The 20,646-nt window shown below is 33.0% G+C and overlaps 2 protein-coding genes and 1 long non-coding RNA gene across 3 annotated transcripts; 2 read left to right on the top strand and 1 right to left on the bottom strand.

Annotated features, from left to right (window-relative positions):
* Nucleotides 1-951: 951 nt before the first annotated feature.
* Nucleotides 952-13,072, bottom strand: LOC149477522 (cilia- and flagella-associated protein 45-like). Its single transcript, XM_089710847.1, has 12 exons — nucleotides 12,978-13,072; nucleotides 12,499-12,691; nucleotides 11,986-12,190; nucleotides 11,183-11,318; nucleotides 10,896-11,031; nucleotides 10,351-10,486; nucleotides 9,841-10,019; nucleotides 9,304-9,453; nucleotides 8,868-8,972; nucleotides 1,969-2,048; nucleotides 1,653-1,749; nucleotides 952-1,110 (listed from the first exon to the last, which is right to left on the bottom strand). Exons 1-12 carry the CDS (start codon nucleotides 13,070-13,072, stop codon nucleotides 1,027-1,029), a joined length of 1,596 nt encoding a protein of 531 aa, XP_089566973.1. The 3' UTR covers nucleotides 952-1,026.
* A 305-nt stretch (nucleotides 13,073-13,377) lies between these two features.
* Nucleotides 13,378-14,334, top strand: LOC149477521 (uncharacterized). Its single transcript, XR_016317658.1, has 2 exons — nucleotides 13,378-13,717; nucleotides 14,144-14,334. It is a non-coding gene; the product is annotated as an uncharacterized LOC149477521 (long non-coding RNA).
* A 967-nt stretch (nucleotides 14,335-15,301) lies between these two features.
* On the top strand, nucleotides 15,302-20,423 carry LOC149477520 (mitochondrial S-adenosylmethionine carrier protein-like). Its single transcript, XM_089710849.1, has 6 exons — nucleotides 15,302-15,603; nucleotides 16,170-16,290; nucleotides 16,672-16,817; nucleotides 17,596-17,694; nucleotides 18,777-18,932; nucleotides 19,656-20,423. The coding sequence occupies exons 1-6, from the start codon at nucleotides 15,529-15,531 to the stop codon at nucleotides 19,926-19,928; spliced, it is 870 nt and encodes a 289-aa protein (XP_089566975.1). The 5' UTR covers nucleotides 15,302-15,528; the 3' UTR covers nucleotides 19,929-20,423.
* Nucleotides 20,424-20,646: the final 223 nt, after the last annotated feature.

Below are 20,646 nucleotides of genomic sequence, written 5' to 3'. Positions count from 1 at the left end.
TATTGAATTCAATATTGAATGCGTTAACGAACGCAACGCCAATATAGTCATTTAGTTCATTCGTAGTTTGTCAGCTTGTGGAAACATGTGCGACGACAACATTTTACTTAGTGGAATATGTGCTGCTTACTTGGTCATAAGAAATTCCAGAAAAAAAAGAACCAAGCGAAAGTTTTGGATACGAGGCTATTACAATAATCGAAGTAATGTGATTATGAGAGAACTACGAGAAGATAAAGATATTCTTTTTAAAAAATTTACACGTATGTCTGAAAAAAATTTCGATAGACTTTTGAAATTGGTTACACCAATAACTACAAAACAGTCCACCAAGTTACGTGAAGCAATACCTAGTGAAATAAAATTAGCTATAACACTTAGGTTCTTAGCTACTGGAGACAATTTAATGTCTCTTTCATATTTATTCAAGGTGTCCAAACAATTCATCTTGTTGAACGCTTTGTGGCACAGAAATCCACCAGACGCGGGAAACGTCTTTCGCAGCGCGCGCTGTGCTTTCAACTGTCAAAAACGCATGCGTCAAGGGCATGCGTTGTTTGCGCTGTTGACTGCGCTGTGACGCATGCCCTTGATGAACGAAAAAAGGCACAGTGTGGACATAGCTATTGTAATTTATCGCGAGACTAAAGTAAAATAGAGACAAAAAAGGAAGGATAATTTCAAAAATTACGATTATTCGTCATAAAAATTCATGTCCACGGTGCGGCAATGTCGCTTTGTCAGCCGCTCTCAGTTCGTCGTGCGGCTGTGTGCGTGCGCAAGATGCATTCTTCAAAAAAAAAAACATATAATTTGAAAGTTATTCATTGAAATATAATATTTTTAAGTTTCCTTCCACATTTTAAATAATTGGAAAAGTATAAAACCATTTTTCGAGGCAATAGGACTTTGTGATCAGTTAGGGATTTAAAAATAAATGAAACAAAAATATCGAAAATCAATCACACACATTTTATTGCATAATTCCAAAAATGAGATTCTATCTAGAGATTTCTAAACTGCAAACTAATGGTAGCCATATTTTCCGAGGGTCTGTTCAACTTCCTTTACGTATTTCTCCGACACCTTCTGTTGTCTCATTTCGGCCACCTGAAATAGATTATTTTAAAATTGAAAAAAAAAAAGACGTGTGGCACTCGGGGACTGCCGCGGTAAAGCTATTGCATAGCATGCCTTCAAGCCACACCTCCGAGCCCGTCGGAGTGGGGAGCGTGAGGTTTTTTCGTTACGGAATTTCTCGATTCGGTCCCCGCGCTCAAGGCCCGCCATAGAAGCTATGCAATAGCTTAAATACAATACAAGCTTTGATCAGCTGCGTTTAAAATTGAATAGCAATTTTATTGATGAGGCTTTCATGACATAAGTAGGTATAGACGCCTAGAGTGATGCTAAATCGCAAAACTGGACAAAAGTTGAAGTTTTCTGTAGAAATAGTTTTACTGGGCTGATTAGACTAAAGTTTCTGCATAAAATCGGTATATATGTCAGCAGTATATTTTGTACTTAGGGAAAAGAACACACTCTTCATCTACATTCGTATTTCGTACCTACCAATGAATATTGTGTAGGAACAGCGTTAACGAAATTATTATTTCGTTCTGATTTTGCCTAGTAAAATAATGATTACTTACCTTATGCTTGATGACCTTTCTCTCATACTTGTCCTGCTGTTCTTGCTCCATGCGCAGTGCTACGCCTTCGTTGTGCACTTTCTCGCGAAGATCAGCCCTGTAAATGTATATTATTTATTTATTTGAAAAATTTACAGTTAATAGTTAATTCAAATTTTGCTTCCAATACCTGTAACTTTTCCTTTCCGAAGCATAATATAGATTACTCAATTTATATATCTTAAAATTTTCACCAAAATCGCTATATCGATTTTGGTGAAATTTAAGTTTTGGCGTATTAACGGTTATATGGCTTATGAGGGTATAATACAATTACCTGGCACGTTCTTTGTCATTTATTTGTTTCATAATCTCTTGTCTATGTTGTTCAATTCGAGCTTTGCGTTTGTCCTCCAACTGAAAAAGAACTCTTAGTAAAATTTATCAAATTTTATGAAACAGCACCTAAAAAATATTAGCGAAGCTATTAAAATATTCATGAAGAAGGCTATATTATGTTATTTATTACATCTGTATTTTGTAATAGGTATAAAATTTGGCTTTGAATACGTATAACGTAACGCATTCGTATGTATACGATATTGCGATTCTAGCGTCACAAAACTTCGTCTTCATCAAAACAAATATTTTTGCATTGTTCGATAGTTATCTATCAAATACAAAAATTTAAAATATTTTTTTAAATTAGCGCCAATAATTTCTGAAATAAGCGCGTTCAACCCAACAATCTAACTCTAGGCGTAAAAAATAACAAGTAGGTATAGATGGCGCTAATCGCTTTAACAGTACACACAGAACAGTAAAGTAGATAGAAGTGTGATGTGGGCGTGGCCCACGTGTCACTTGTAAGGTAAGATCACCTAAGGGTCAGCTCACACCGAGACGCGACGCGGCGCGACGCTGCGCGCACTTTTTTCATAGAGCGACTCAGAATATACTTTATTCACTACACGAAAAGATACACATTACATTGTGAGAATTCAGATTACGTTGCACCACGCAGCGCTGCGCCTCGAGGTGCCTCGCGGCGTAGCAATGTGTATCTTTTCGTGTAGTGAATAAAGTATATTCTCAGTCGCTCTATGAAAAATGTGCGCGCAGCGTCGCGCCGCGTCGCGTCTCGGTGTGAGCTGACCCTAACTTGCTCTCAGTTGTGCGCAGAAAAACATTCGAGTCGGTTGTCAGCTGTCAAACCTTTTTTCCATATTTATTCATTAATTAGGACGTGTTGTTCGGTATTAGAGTGCAAAAATGATAGCAGACGAAATAATATCAGCAATGGAGGCATTTCATACCATCGGTAAGTCTTATTTTTATTTATTTTGCATATAATATTTTATGTTATAACTTCGCTTGTAATTTGTCAAAATTGTATACAAATATCTAGTCAAAATGAACCTTAATCCGTAAGAAATTAGTACTATTATAGATTGAACAGCAAACAAGACTTTCTGGAATATTATTGCAATAAACAAACGAATGTCGCTTTAGTGATGCTTGTGGTGCATATCGACAGTATCGATACTTTAGAAAAGACAAACATTATAAATATTAAATTTTATTTTATTTTTCCTTAGCTTTCATTTGTCCAATTTATTTATAGATTTCCCAAAGAGGCTAATTTAAAAGAGAAATGGATAAATGCAACGTGACGAGTTAACTGGATGCCGAACAGCACTAAGCGGTCTAACAAAGGCCACCGATACAGCAAACCTACGGCAGTTCCAAGATTTAAAATAATGCATATTTTCTGTTTGTATTTTTTAAATATAGATTAATACTATTCTATTCCGTTTTTTTATTTAATAATAATAGTGTGAATGAAGAAAACGATATTGAACTTGTTCCACCTGAAAATGAGCTCAGAAACTACTGGAGAGATATTTGGGGAATTAGCAAGAATTATAATGAAAGCGCCGAATGGATTAAAGAAGAAGAGGATCGGTGGGATGAAGTAGAAGAAATGAACTTTTCAGAAATAACGATGGAAGACATTCATAGAATAACTCACAATATGAAAAACTGGAAAGCAGCAGGTATTGATTGTATTCATAACTTTTGGTACAAAAAACTAACATCTCTCCATACAATATTAGCAAAAATAATAACAGATTTAATTAAAAATTCAACAGCTCTGCCTGAATTTATAACTACTGGAGTTACCTACATGATACCCAAAAGTAAGCAAACTGCAGATCCGTCACAATACAGACCAATTACCTGTTTACCGACCATTTACAAATTAATTACATCTTGTATCACAAATAAACTAGTAACACATTTAGAATCACATAATATAATAGCAGAAGAACAAAAAGGATGCAGAAGGAATCACAGAGGATGCAAAGAGCAATTAGTAATAGACTCCACAATTCTTAAGCACGCTAGCAGTCATAAAAGGAACTTGAATATTACCTACATAGACTATATAGTCCAGGAGGAATCGGCGCATGAGTACCGAAAACTATTCCACCTCAATTTTTTTACGTGATCCTCTTCAAATTGCCCTACTGATGATATAAATGCATGTTGCCATGGGGCAACCCGGTGCCATATTGTTTAAACCGAAATTGTTTAAACAATTGCAAGGAATTGTTATTTTTCAACCGGACAAATTTTTTTTATATTTTTTATCGAAATACCAATAAAAAAGGTCCAATTACTTTTCACGATAAAGTTAATATTTTCAAAGATATGAATTTTTTAAGGTTTGAAAAATCTCAAATTTGGGTACTTTCGACCCATGAAAAATATATTTAAAAAAAAAATAATATATAAGTAATATTTTTTTTTCAATTCTCTATACAATAGTTAATAATATTGTTAATAGAGATTTAAGAAAATTTCATTGTTTATATCTGTTTTTTAATTGTTAACTTCGCGCGCTTAACTTTAATTATCCCCTATATAAAACATTAGATTTTACGAATTTCGGCTACAAATTAGAGAATGGTACTTTGCTACCTTTATTTATGAATAAAAGCCCATTCCCAACTAATCTTAAAAAACCGTGTAATTGTAAGAAAGCCTGTAAAACCAAAGCTTGTTATTGTAAAAAAAATAATATAAGTTGCATACTTCTATGTGGTTGTGATTCAGAAGACTGTAAGAATATAATATATAAAAATAATATTGATAATAAATAAATACTTATTTTTAAATCTTGTTTTATTATTTCATACTTCTCCATCTATAACTTTCGTTTGAAGAAGTTATTCAATGTAATTAATAAGGTAAAAGACCTAGTTATTGACACTTTAAATTTTATTTTAGTTAAAAAAAAAACAAATCAATTCTAATAAATTAATAAATATAATTTTTGAATTAAAAATTTTAAGATCTTTGGTTTTTTGAGAACATTTCATTCTTTTAATTAAAATCAAATTGCGAGTGTCAAACAACTAGGCCAGTGTCAATAACTGGGTCTTTTACCTTACTTTCTGTTTCAATAACAAAAAAGTAATATAAACTGACAAAAAAGTAATTTTAATTACATGTTTCAATTTATGCTTAAATAACTTTAAAAAAATTGATTTCAGAAAAAAATATATAAGAAACAAATTGTAGACAATTTAATTATTAATAAGATTGCTCTCTTTAGAAATCTTGATAAAGTTGATAGTTTTTAAGATAAATGATAAATAATGATTCAAGACACAGAGGCCGATGCAGCGCATGAGTAAGAGAGAGACGGCGATACTTAAAGGTAAGCGGCGCGTACTTGTGAGCGCGCGAAGTTAACAATTAAAAAACAGATATAAACAATGAAATTTTCTTAAATCTCTATTAACAATATTATTAACTATTGTATAGAGAATTGAAAAAAAAATATTACTTATATATTATTTTTTTTTTAAATATATTTTTCATGGGTCGAAAGTACCCAAATTTGAGATTTTTCAAACCTTAAAAAATTCATATCTTTGAAAATATTAACTTTATCGTGAAAAGTAATTGGACCTTTTTTATTGGTATTTCGATAAAAAATATAAAAAAAATTTGTCCGGTTGAAAAATAACAATTCCTTGCAATTGTTTAAACAATTTCGGTTTAAACAATATGGCACCGGGTTGCCCCATGGCAACATGCATTTATATCATCAGTAGGGCAATTTGAAGAGGATCACGTAAAAAAATTGAGGTGGAATAGTTTTCGGTACTCATGCGCCGATTCCTCCTGGACTAATAAGAAAGCGTTTGATAGTGTACCTCATTCTTGGTTAATACATATTCTTAAAATTTATAAAGTAAATTCAACTATAATAACATTCTTACAAAATTGTATGGCTAACTGGAAAACATCCTTAAGATTAAAAACAAAAAATACTAATCTAATTACAGAAGAAATTCAAATAAAAAATGGCATATTTCAAGGAGACTCACTCAGCCCTCTGTGGTTCTGTATGGCACTTAACCCATTATCGAACCTTCTCTCTAGAAAAGGAATGGGATATCAACTCACTAACGATATTGCAGTTACTCACTTGATGTATATGGATGACATTAAATTATTTGGAAAATCTCAGAAAGAAATTAAAACACTACTAGAAATAACTACTGAATTTAGCTCTGATATAAGTATGTCATTTGGCATTGATAAATGTAAGGCAATACACATAAAGAAAGGTAAAATCAGCAATAAAGAGGACATAATATTAAATTCAGATATTATAATAACTGCCATGGGAAATAATGATCTATATAAATATTTAGGAATTTTACAAACAAATACGATACACCATACACAACTTAAGAAAAATTTCACCAAGGAATACATAAAGAGAGTAACTGTTCTATGCAAAAGGAAACTTAATGCTAAAAATCTTATTAAATCTATAAATACATACGCAATCCCAGTTTTGACTTATTCATTTGGACTTATTAAATGGTCGAAAAGTGATATACGACGTCTAGAAATTAAAACCAGAGCTATTTTATCAAAGTATAATTACCATCATCCGAAGTCTGCCATAGAAAGATTAACGGTTAATAGAGAAAAAGGGGGACGTGGATTAATTGATCTAAATAGACTATGGCAAAGTCAAATAGAAAACATTCGGAATTTCTTTTATAAAAAAGCTGAAACAAGCAAATTACATGCAGCTACAATTGAAGAAGACAACAACTTTACTCCGCTTAACCTAAAACATAAAGAAATTCATTTTAAAACTAGACAAGAACAAGAAAAACAGAAAATAGATACATGGAGACAAAAAGAATTACATGGAAGACACCTAAAAGAACTAGAAAAATCCTTCATAGATATACAAGCGTCCAACGAATGGTTGAAAAAAGGCTACTTGTTCCCTGAAACCGAAGGCTTTGCAATAGCAATACAAGATCAAGTCATCAATACCAGAAACTACAAAAAATACATACTTAAAGAAAATATACCAACAGATAGATGCCGCAAATGCCAGAGACAGCCCGAAACCATACAGCACATTACGGGAGCATGCTCTAGTTTAGCACAAAATGATTACACACATCGACACAACCAGGTAGTTCATTATCTTCATCAAAAGTTAGCTGTAAAATATAATTTCAATAAAGGAAAGCTCATACCATATTACAATTATAAACCAAAACCCGTATTAGATAGCCCAACATCTAAAATCTATTTCGACCGCGCTATTCTTACCGATAAAACTATTCATTTTAATAGACCAGATATAACCCTCGTAAATAAAATCACAAAAACTGCTTATCTCATTGACGTCACTGTACCCAACACACACAACATACAAAAATCAATTAGCGAAAAGCTCCACAAATACACCGAACTAAAAGAAGAAATCCTCCGAATATGGAACCTTAGGACTGTTTACATTATTCCAATAGTTCTGTCATGTACTGGAGTTATCCCAACTAATTTACATCATAGCCTGAAACTTCTAGATCTACCAAAAAATACATACATTACAATGCAAAAGGCAGCTATATTAAATACCTGTCGTATTGTGAGAAAATTTCTTAGTGATAGCGAAACTACTGTAACCGATATTTAAATCAAACCGTAAGTTACCTAGGGTCTCTTGGCTAAATAGCCCGCGCCCCTAGCAAACAAACCCCTGAAAAGGGAGAAATAAAAGAAAAGGAACAAAAAATAATAATATAAAAAGACGTACTTAGTAGTAATAAACAAAAGTTTGGAAAATCCAAAAGTGCACGACTCATAATGCTCATTTAATTATGAAATATAAAAAAAAAATATATTTATATATACCTAGATATACAGTATTGTAGTTTTCGTTTTTTATTAATTGCAATAAAACGACACTGAACTAATTAATCATTCGCATTCAGTGACCTACAATCGTCGATTAGAATATTTAAAAAAAAAATTTAACTCAAATGATGGATTTTTTCACAAGTTATAGTGTTTTCAGGTTTCACACATGACGGACAGGAAAATTTTTTGACCTATTTCGGTGTTTTTTTCCAATTCTATTGAAGTAAATCAATTTTTAAAAAGTATGGGATTAATCTCCATTAAATTATCTCGACAATAGTATGCAAAATATCTTGATTCCGTGAACTAACAAGGCTATAATAATAAGAATAGCTGCAAAAATGAGGCGAAAAAAATTTTTCGATCGTAAAGCACTCTCTGATGCTTCGCATCATGAGTCGTGCAATACTCCAAAATGTGACACGTTATACTATACTCATATAATAGAAAGAAAAAAAAATACACAAAAAATATTTATTTGTGAATTATCGATAACAAGGCTGACATCCCTCAGGGCATAGCATCAGATAAATATCAAGTTAATGTCATTAATGTTGAGTGACACAAATTTCAACCTTATCTCTATGTGTTGAGGTTCAAAGTTATATCTATCGAAAACTAACGCCCTCTGTTGTGGAGTAGCTGGATGTTTTCGAATTTGGAATTTCTGTGCAATGAGAAACAAAACAGCTAATATACCTAGGGATGTTATACTAAAATAAACCGTAACATGGTGCGTTAGGGTACATATTGAAATGCTGAATTTATAACCTAAGTCAGTTTTTACTCAAATTAAGCTGTCCAATCAAAGGCATAGATTACTTGTAGTGTACTGTATAACTATCGGTTTAAATGTGTGGGTTTGGCGACACTGGTTTTCATAGTAATTATGACATTATAGCACTTCTATTTGTTTTTAATGTTCTGTGACAGTACATCACCTACGTATATCCATCCTTATCGCACAAAGCTAAACATCCATACCTCTTTCTCTTTCCTAATGAATTCTTCATTTTGGCGCGCGGCATTGTTGAAGCTCTGCTCATCTTTTGCTATTTCGCGGGCGATCAGGCGATGGATGTCCGAAATCTACATTAAAAAAATGTAATTATAGTTATTGTTAAAAAAAAGCTAAAAGATTAGCTGTTCAAAATAGTTGCATTATTGATGTTTTTCTTTTTCCGTATAATTTTATAGAAAACAGTGGTGCAAGATAGAATTTTTAATCATTGCAAAAAGGTAAAATGGAATTTCACGGTAAGTACATTAATATTTCTTTTTTATTTGTACTAAAACTTACACAGAGTGTAAATAGCTTGATTCCTTCTTATGCAATCCAATTTGAGCACGTTTAGCTGGTAAACTATTTTTCTTCACACGTCTACATATTATGTTATTATGTAACGGGACATTAACAGACCTGTTGAATCCTGCCCTCATGCAATCTCCTCATCTCTCGGTTCCTCTTAATAGCAGCATCTCTCTCCTTGCGGCGGCACTCTCTCTCCACGTCCTCTTGTATCTTGAGGTTTCGGATCCGCTCCAATTCCTCTTTTAGCTCTTGTTCTGCCTGTTAAATAGAACATTTGTCTGATGTAGGTACTAGGTACATTACTTTTGGGTACTAGGTACATTTAGGTACTAGGTACATTACTTACCTAGTTAATAGATAATTAATTCTTTGTGTGCGATAAATTTAAGGCAGATATGCTACAGAAAATTGAAGAGAGAATTTAATCTTGAGTGTCCCAAATTTTGACAGGATTGTAGTGCTGCGGATGTTATTTCATTAAATATTCATACGGAAAATCAGCACTGCAGGAATTATGTTTTCGCAGTCGTATAATTAGTCCTCTATTAGACATACCTAATACGTAAAACATTTATTCCTTGTTCTATCTACTAATAAGAACCTTTAAAAAACACTATTAGTTTCAATGTCCTCATAAGTCCTTACCTTTTGTGCCTTAGCGATATGGTCGATACCCTTTTGTTTAGCTGCCTTAATGGCTTCCTGTTCAGCTTTATTACGGGCTTCGCGTTCCTGCTTCTGTTTCAGGAAATTGGCAATACGGAGATCCATTATTCGCTCCTCTTCGTTTTGCACTTGCTTGTAGTAGAGAAGCTCAGCGTTACCTAAAATACAGTAAGTACTAAATAACAGTACTAGGACGTTATTTCTTTATAATTTTGGTTTATTATATTATGATACACGGTAAGTACCTTCTCCATTACAACTCTATAACTACTTTTAATAAGACGTTGTTCCAAATTAATTGCAGGTATTGATATACGGTAAGTTTTTAGACCTATTTCTCTGTTCCAATAACTTCGGATGCGGTTAAAAGTATCTTACTAAATCATTATTTTAAAATATTAGGCATGGTAAGCACAAAGATTTTTTACCTATTCTGGTACTGTTTTGCACGGTTTCTATACATAGGCATATTTTCGTGTGAAATCTTACCCTGGTCCAATATTTCCTTAAGCTTAGCCTGTCTCCCGTGCTTCTCTTTCAGTTTTTGCGCTTCGTCGATTTGCATAGCGATGTTCGCTTGATTTACTCGTATACTTTCTTCTTCTATACGCTCTGCTTCCATAATCTGAACCAAACTTGTCAATATGTTTACATGAATTTAAGGTGCGGTTAGTGATTATAATTTACCTTTTTGTAGATTTTAAAGAACGTGGTTAAAATAGTAAGTACAAATAGAAATCTACTTAAATCTTTTTTAAACATAATATTTTATACCATACAGCAATGATAGTGGTTAACTGACTGCCTAGGTACAATAGTTAACATTCACGCTTTAGTATCAAGGGGTTGATTTGTGAATACTCGAAAAAGATCGGATTTAGAAAACTGACGTCCACAGTTCCATCGATCGATCCGATCGATCGATCCATTTAAATAATATTTATCAATTCAACATGTGCATAAATCATCTGGCAAAAATTATCTGTCCAATATGAATTTAGCGCACGATTCAAGAGCTAGATTATTTCAAACACCTTAGCGGTCTCATGAGCTTTGATCTGCTCCTTCAGCGCCGCCAAGTTTTGCAGACGTAGCTGGTGTCTCCGCTCCTCTTCTTCTTCAGCTCGACGCACAGCTGCTTGGCGATTCTCTTCCATTATTGCGTCTAGTCTAAAATTGAGGAAAACAGATTACCTATAATATCTGAGGAGCAACTACTCTCGATATCTGTTTCGTAAATATTTTTGTACCTTGCACAAGTTAGAATAGTACATTAAATTTAAACGTAACGTATTTTAGAAGTAAACGAACTTCCCTCTACCTTCGTTCTTCCTCCTCCAACTCTTTCTTAATGAGTTCTCGTTCGGAGATCTGCGCGTCTCGTATCGCGTGACATTTGGAGGCTAGGATGATGCGGTTGCATAGTCGCGGCCCCTGCATGTTGTCAGCTCGGAGAACTGACAGGAATTATTATAAAATAAAAATATGAATATTAGCAGGATACTGGATCAAGTAGGTACAATGCGCTCGATCTATTTAGAATGGGATGCATATTATTAGTCCAACATTTTAGCGAAAGCATTTACGCCTGTAGAAACTGCTGCTATTTTATAACCTATAGAAACTGCAGAACCACCAAACTTAGATTTTTGTGATATCCTGCTATCATATTGACTATATGCGAAAGTTTGTAAGTTATAGATGTATGTTACTCTTTCACGCAAACGAATTTTGATGATTAAGTATAATGACCAGAATAACTAATAGGTACTTTGTTTGTGTCCGTGGGTGAAATTGCACGGCAAGTCACGCAATAATATAATCTATAACTACTAATATTATAAAGCTGAAGAGTTTGTTTGTTTGTTTGTTTGTTTGTTTGAACGCGCTAATCTCAGGAACTACTAGTCCGATTTGAAAAAATATTTCGGTGTTAGATAGCCCATTTATCGAGGAAGGTTATAGGCAATACATATATCATCACGCTAAGACCAACAGGAGCGGAGCAATGCGAGTGAAACCGCGGGGAACAGCTAGTATAACATAAAACGTTAATATTAGACACACTACACAATATAGTAGGGATCGAACCCACTTCGCATATAGTAATAATAAATTCCCTACTCTCAGCTCGAGACAGTGTATGCGCAGCTTGGTCTGGTCCTTCCAGTTCTGCCGCGTCCGCACTACCGCTGGACGCTTCAGCACCAGGTTGAGGCTGCAGCTGCTCTTTGAGGAGCCTCTTGCGTTCCTCCGACTCTTTGGCGGCCTTCTGTATGGCCTGCTCTTGCGCGTGCATAGCTGCTAGTTGCTCTTCTTGTGTCACTTTCTGTGTTGAGATCATTGATAGACATTTTATACATCGATGGTAAGATTTTGTAATAAATTAATTGGAAAGATTTGTAAGAGCTGTGTGAGGTGGCGATCGTTAAAAAATAATTTCTCTTCTTTATCTAGACGACGTTGCTTCAGTGCTTCTGGTTCTCCTAAAGCTATTTGTGAATTATGACATAGCAAAAATTTTGTTATTGTACTTTAAAATAAATATTTAAAACGCATAAAACATGACTGACTGTTATAAGCTAATTATCTGAATATTATTTCATTTAAACCTCTCGTCGTTTAAACTACGTTTACCTTAGCCTGCCTCTTTAATCTTTCGTATTCATTCTTATGCATCACGGCTGGGTAGAAGTTGGGTTCCGTCTTTGGTACCAGGAGGGTTCTCCAGCCACCGATCTGCGGTACGAGCGTAAATTCGTGTTTCGGCAGCTCGCATTTGTGTATAGGACGTTTTGATAATGGGAACTTTAGACGACATTCTGATGGTCTGGAATGATTAATTATTTTGTGCGTTCATGACAATATTTTTTGAAGTGAAACTTCTTAAGTAGGTGCGTTAAGAGAGAGAGTAGTTTAAGAAAGTAGAGAGTAGAAATTCAAGACCGCGTCATGGCATGGCTCTACCGCTTCAGCAATTTTGTTTACGTTTTTTTGTTAGGGTGCGAGGAAGGTTCTTCCAGAAATAAAATTCTAAAAGGCAATATAATAGAAGCAGCTAGTAGAAAATAATATTTTTCAAAACCCATCCGACGATTCAGTAAATATGTTTTTACCTGTGTAATTGATAACATCCCGGTTCACTCCCTTTCCTTATCGAATGGTATTTAATTCCTGCATGAGGATTTGGTGCGGGAGGTACTTTCGGCATGTTAATAAAACGAAATAATATTATAAATGATAAATTTATAAAAACACTTAATGACTGTTGCTTGGAAACAGTTTGATTGTTATTTATTTGAAATAATAAATTAATATTGAGTTAAAATTATGGTCACAACTAGAAAATATAATTTTTTAACGTAACTGTTAAGTTGTATTATTTCAAAGCCTGAACTAATAACATTTTAAACATTTTAAATTTTAAAAACGTAGCATGAAACTCCAGAATTTCTAAACGATACGTAATTGTCAAAAGCCGCTGTCAGGTGTCAATTGTCAAGTTGTCAACACCTCAGAGGAATAAACCTATAGAGTTCTTATATTGAGACAGAACAAAATACATATTTTCTAATCTACTTACTCTTAGTCAATAACAGCATAAGTCAGATTGAGATAGCGATAGAGTATCTGCACTGTCTTCAAACGTAGCGCGCCGGCAGTCAGTTTGTTTTCCAACCAGCTGGTGGGCTCAGTGCGTCAAGTGTTTTTAACGAAATATTTAGAAAATATAAAGTGTATAGTGTTTCTTTTTATTTGTCAGTGTGCTAAAATGACTATTGTATGTTTAGCTACCGGCTATTACTAGTCGAATGGGAGTTTTGGATGAAAACAATGAAAAAATATCTTTCCATCGGTAAGTGATTTTCAGCAAATTGATAAATATTTATGTTCTAACCCTATTTGAAGGTTTTATCAAGCGCTTTTTTATAAGTTTATGTTGTAACTGTAACATTTACCCACTTTATGGGGTTGTGGAATACAAAAGAATTAAATAATTTTTAAAAAATGTCACAATATTATCACGTTTGGCATTTTGTTTACCACCGTAGTGTTGTAACACATCTAGCGTATATTATCGATTTATGACAAAAAATCTATTTCATATTAACGTTGATTTATTTATTTTGTTTCTTATATCAGATTTATATGTAGTTGTTGTAGCAAATAATAGATGTAAATTTTCTACAGCAGGAAAATAAAAAATACCACGTGGTTGTTTTATTTGACTTATCTGTTTAGTTTGTTGTTTTAGATTATTAGTAAATTCATTTTGTTTTAGATTTCCAGAGCTAAATAAAAAATGGGTATAAAACATGAGACGTGTAGATTGGACGCCGTCGAAATTTGCTAGATTGTGTTCACTGCATTTCGAGCCTGCGTGTTATCAAGATGGATACTCTAGAAGAATTGTGCAATCTTACGCTTACGTTTTTTTTTGTTCCTTTAGATAATAAATACATTTGTGTGTGAGTGAATTTTTATTTGGAAATTTTTTTACACATTTACTTTAAATGTGTAACTATGTGAAAATTAAACGGTTGATTAAATGACAGTTCTCATAGATGAGAAACTACTATTGAAATACATACTTAATATGTTTTTAAAGAAAAACCCGCATAGTTCCCATTCCTGTGGGATTTACGGGATCAAAAGTAATTTTTCCAAATTTCATTGTAATCGGTTTAGTAGTATTCGCGTGAAAGAGTAACAAACATCCATCCTCACAAACTTTCGCTTTATTAGTAGGATGTAAGGAAAATATTTTCTTTAAGACTGTCCTTTTATGAACTTGTTAAAATTCATGCTGACTGTGCCTTTCTCCTCACTCCTTTAACTTTATTGATCTTTATTTTAAATTAGTTACATTTCAAGTTTTAAAATTTATTTTAAAATATACTAGCTTTCCGCCCGCGTTTTTAAAGAAAATCCCGCACAGTTCCCGTTCACATGGGATTTCCGGTATAAAACCTATCCTATGTGGGTATGTACAAAATTTCATTGTAATCGGTTCAGCAGTGAAAGAGAAAGTTATCCATTCTCGCATAATTTCGCATTTATTATATTCGTAGGATTAAACAAATAATGTATTCAACTGAAATTTATGATTAATTTTATTTTTTTTTTTATTATTTATTATTTCACGAAACCGTAAATGCAAAATGCATTCACGATTTTATCGATTGAAGCACATCCCATCACTATCACCTTCTATCTATCTAAATACGTACCTATAGTAAAAATGGTGCCATGACTATGTTGAAACGTAGCTTGTAGTCTATAGCTATCTCATTCTTTCATACGACGTTTTCTTTAGATAGAGAGAAACAAATATATGTAAATTGTATACGCTCGATACAAGTACTCTATAGGTTTATTGCTCTGAGGTCAACACCATCTGATCAAAAAAGAACTAAATTCAAAATTGATAAAGTTGTAGGCGTGAGTTGACTGTTGGTTGACCACAGTTTTCTATTTATTAAAATCAAATAGTAGTGTTTGGGTACATAAATAATATGTATGCATATAAATAAAACTAGTCATGTGAGGAAGAACTTGAAAATAAAGTAAATTCATTTATTATTTCATCATTCCCATTGTTTACTTATGTAAGAGGTTATTATTTAAACATTATAAAAGTAACATAAGAAGAAAAATTACTTTAAAATGGAAGAAAGAGCTACCGTTTTAGAAAGTCTGAGTTCTAAGCCACCCTTGAGATCTTATTTAGCACCATTGTTTGTGAGTATTGTACACTTTTTGTCAATAAATTTATTTATTTTACCTAGAAAAATATAGCTCTTATAAATCAAAATAATATATATCATTTTTACCTAGTATTTTATGTTACATTTACATTTACAAAATTATTACTATACCTAACAATGTAATTAAACTGTTTAATTATATTTTTCATACATAATATCTACATGTAACTAATAATGTTCTATTTTAAGGACTGATTTTTTCAATCCTTGGTAAAAACTTATTTGTCCAACAAAGTATTACAGAATAATATAAAAATGTCACTCATGAAATATTAATAGACGGACTATGGAAAATATTTGCGCAAAATTTAATTTAAAGAATAAGTTTAAACCAAAGATTTAAAAATCACGCCAAATTAAAATTTTAAACGGAGACCAATTATATCGTCACATTATGTAGAAAGTTGATGATTTTTGGTATCTTTCAATCTAGCCAAAGAAGTTTCACTTCTGACACGTGTGCTCGGCACACACACTTTTTATTGGTAATAAAGTAAACATGTATAAAAAAGTATTTAATATTATAAAATGATTACCTAGGCAGGTGCAATAGCAGGATTGTCAGTAGATGTAGCCCTTTACCCACTGGACACATTGAAAACCAGGTTGCAGAGCCAGCAAGGGTTTTATAAAGCTGGCGGCTTTAAGGGTGTTTATAGAGGTTCGTAATGTTGTAAAAATTGGGTATAGATTATAGCTATTCATTGCAATCCCCGGAGAATAAAATGATAACTGCGAATATGTAACTTCTCAGGAAAAAAAACCGATAAGTGACTATAACTTGCCAAGCAAGTAGAGAGATAAAAGGCTAATTGGTAGCTAATTTATTAACCTTTTGCTATGTTTCAAAATAGTTTTCCAAACTAAAGGTAATTAAAATTTAAAAAGGTAGCACTTATCATTTTATTCTCGTTAATATTGGACATATGCATTATTGGGTACAGCTAGTTAATAAATAAATTAGAAATTCAATTTTTTTTTAATTTCTCATTCATTAAACATTACATTGTTATAAAACTGTTTATGTGTGTGTTTTTTTTAGGTTTATTAACAGTGGCAACAAGTTCGATGCCATCAACAGCTTTATTCTTTGTCTCGTATGAAGCTACCAAGACGCTGGCTACACCGTTGGTCACTCCGCAGTACTTACCTTTTGTGCATATGTTATCGGCAAGTGTAGGGGAAGTGGTTAGTATGAAAAACTATATTACAAAAAAAACTATATTAAGTATGTAAAATTTCATCCAAATCGTCCAGTAGATTGTCAATTTATTAACCGACTTCAAAAAAAGGAGGAGGTTATCAATTCGGCCGGTATATTTTTTTTTAACAAGTTTAGTAATCGTTTTAGTATTAGTACTTTACGTTATATAAAGGAGGAATGTTTATATTGTTATTAGTTATCAGTTGGCTTTTATTTTATGTACAGTCACACAAAAAATGAAACTTATAATCACATACAATAATCGTCCGATGCAAAACTCTGCCTACGCGTGTTTGTCAGAGTTTTATAATGAGCAATCCAAATTAAGGCGTTAATTTTAATAATGTTTGTAGGCTTATAATAGGATTGTGAGTCTAGTTATTTATAATATTACTAGCTTACCGCCCGTGGCTTCTCCCGCTTTGTCTAAAACCTAATAAATTATATACTAAAACCTTCCTCTTGAATCACTCTATCTATTAAAAAAACCGCATCAAAATCCGTTGCGTAGTTTTAAAGATTTAAGCATACAAAGGGACATAGGGAAATAGGGACAGAGAAAGCGACTTTGTTTTATACTATGTAGTGATGATGATGTTCAATTTGTAATGCTTTTTTTTAAGAAAAATAAATAGTTTGTGAAATTTATTTCACCCTGTCCAGTTTTTGAGCTAAATCCTTACTCACAAACGATCTTTCCTCATTATATTATTTATCATGTAATAAAAAGTATTTAAATCTAATTAATTTTTATTGTTATAGCTTGCCTGCGTAATAAGGGTACCCACAGAGGTGGCGAAGCAAAGGAAACAAACATACGTTGGGACTGAGAAGAAAAGCAGTATTGGGATTATACTACAGGTAATTCGTTATAAAATAAAATACAATTATTGATCTAGGTAACACTTTGTTCATGTATCTGTGAATTGGCTGAAATAAACAAACTAAAAGCTTAAAAACCTTTAAAAACTTTACTTATTTTGACAGCTATGACGAAGCTTGTGTCCGCTACGAAATAGAACCGCTAGAAATACGACGTAAACGAAGTGATCTAATGTTGCTTCACGCATTATGGAATAACCACATTGACTGCTCAGAATTGCTTGAATCGATGCAATTGAATGTACCCGGTTTTCGTACGCGCCAGACTAACTTATTTTACATCCCTAAAGTTAATACTAATTATGCACGAAACGGTATGTTAAATCGCATTATGCGTGTATACAACGCAGAGTACACAAGTGCTGACATTTTTCTACTCTCTAAACAACGCTTTGCTAATGAAATATCTAAAATAAATGGTTTTTTAAACAAGCACTAGCACACACGCACACACCTACACGCACGCACACGTACACATACACACACACTCACACACACATACTCTCTCACACACACACACTCATTATGTTATGTTTTTTATTAATATTATTGTTACTAGTTTATAGTCTATTCTTGAGAATGATATTATGTTGTAATCCTTATTGGCTATTTGTTCAGTTAATCAGCAAAATAGTGGTCTTGTTAAATGTAAAGTTGTTGGATTACCAAATAAATAAATAAATAAATAAAATTAAAAACTTCTGACTAATTTTAAACGAATAAAATAAAATATCGTTACGAAACTGAGAATCTCTGATTGGGAAAATGGGTAAAAAATGAAGTATGGTCTATTTTCTAAAATAATAAGTTTGTAAATTGTATTCCTCGGACTGTGCGTCAGTCAATCAGTCAGTCAGTCAGTCATAATATTTTAAAAGTGAAACTTCTTTAGGCGCGTTGAGAGTAAACTTTCAAGGTCGCGTCATCGCAATACCGTCACGTCATGGAGTATGGCGATTTTGAAGTTTCACTTCTGACACGAGTGCTCGGCACACTCGCTTTTTTATATTTAAACATGAATTTTATATTATTTATATGTATATTAAGAATATATTTTCCAGGCATTCCGCACAGATGGCGTTCGCAACGGTGTATACAGGGGGTTCTTTTCGACCGTAATCAGAGATTTACCGTTTAGTTTTATAGAGTTACCCCTTTGGGAATGGATGAAAAGCGTTGTTAGAGAGAGGAATGACGGACAGATAAACAGTTTTCAAGTGAGTATATTATTTTATTATAACTTTAGTAGATTAATTTTTTTTACTTTTTTTGTCAAGGTGTATAAGTTTATAACACTATTATGAAACGTTAGAATAAGTGAATTGTAAATTCTTTGAAATAAATGTCTCTAAACCTAGATTAGGGATGATTAGGAACAATTTTTAAAATATATTTACTATTTATTAATTAGACAGTAACAATAATCAATAAGAGATATTTTTAAATAATTTTCTGTTAGAAATTAAAAAAAAGTCAATCACGAGACGGGATTTGAACCCTCGTCTTTTCGCCGTACCGGGGCAACGCCTAGCCAATTTTTTTTTCATAAAATTTATCCTTTAGGACTAAGACGCGGTGACGAATGCCGCCTCGTGATCGAATTTTCTATTCTTCAAAAATTATTCATTCAGTAAGCATTTCAATTTGATATTTTGGTTTTATGGCATTCAATTCAAATGCTTTATAAATATAAATTTTTAAAGAACAGAAAAAATTCGATAACAACGTGGGATTCCAATCCGCGTGTTTACCCTATTAGATAGGTCTGTCATTTTAAACATGTCTGTCATTTTAGATAGGTCTGTCATTTTAGATACGTCTGTCATTTTAGATATGTCTGTCATTTTAGATAGGTTTGCCATTTTAAACATGTCTGTCATTTTAGATAGGTCTGTCATTTTAGAAATGTAGAATTTAAATAATGCCTGTCTTGTTTTCAGAGCGCCCTCTGTGGTGCATTAGCGGGAGGTTTCGCGGCGGCCGCAACAACACCTTTAGACTTGGCCAAAACGCGCATAATGTTATCCGAAGATTACGCGGAAACGAGGAAATTGCGCGTAAAACCAGTTTTAAGCGAAATTTACGCGGTTTCGGGGTTACGCGGGTTGTTCGCGGGTATTACGCCAAGGTGTACGGCGATCATGATTGGTGGTTTTGTATTTTTCGGTGTTTATGATAAGTCCAAATCGTTTTTTGAAAACAAATATAGATAACAGTATTAATTGAGGCTTTTGTAGGTTTTTGAAAATGTAAAAATTGTAGTGATAATGTGTAATTACCATAAATTGTTGATAAAAATAGTTAAATGTATTTTCCTATGTTTTAAATTAAAATGTTATCAAACTTTGACAATGAAGACTTTTAGCAGAATATCAGAGACATTTTAAAGCATTTGTAATCTTCTTATACATATATAAAAATGAATCGCAAAATGTGTTGGTAAGCGCATAACTCGAGAACGGCTGAACCGATTTCGATAATTCTTTTTTTATTATATTTCTTGAAGTACGAGGATGGTTCTTATGTAGAGAAAACGTAAACATGTACCACGGGCGAAGCCGGGGCGGACCGCTAGTTATTAATATAGTAAACTACGATAGATTGTATTCTGATTTGTTAACTATATATGTTAATAGTTAGTTATAAATTGTAAATAATTTATGGAATTGTTGTATTTATAAAGAATAAAAGATTGTTACTAAGCTGTTTTTTTATTTTTACTAATATCAACATACCGCAGTCAGGAAATAAAGTAAATACCAAAAAAAAAAGACGGGTTGCACTCCGGGAGTGCCGGCAGAAGTGAAAACTTGATTATTAACGTTCAGCATGTTTGGTATTTTGGAATGGTAGTTTGGAAGGGCTAAAAAACATCCGTCTAAAGGTAGCATTCGGATCTGGGCTGTCGCGACCTGGCAGCCGCGGCCCTGC

The sequence above is a fragment of the Colias philodice genome, chromosome 25 (assembly GCF_061535455.1).
Source record: "Colias philodice isolate Cphi_HAF_F1 chromosome 25, ilColPhil1 Martin Lab GWU primary, whole genome shotgun sequence".
Classification (NCBI taxonomy): Eukaryota; Metazoa; Arthropoda; class Insecta; order Lepidoptera; family Pieridae; genus Colias; species Colias philodice.
Note: the sequence above shows the minus strand (reverse complement) of the source record. Positions and strands in the feature narration are given on the sequence as shown.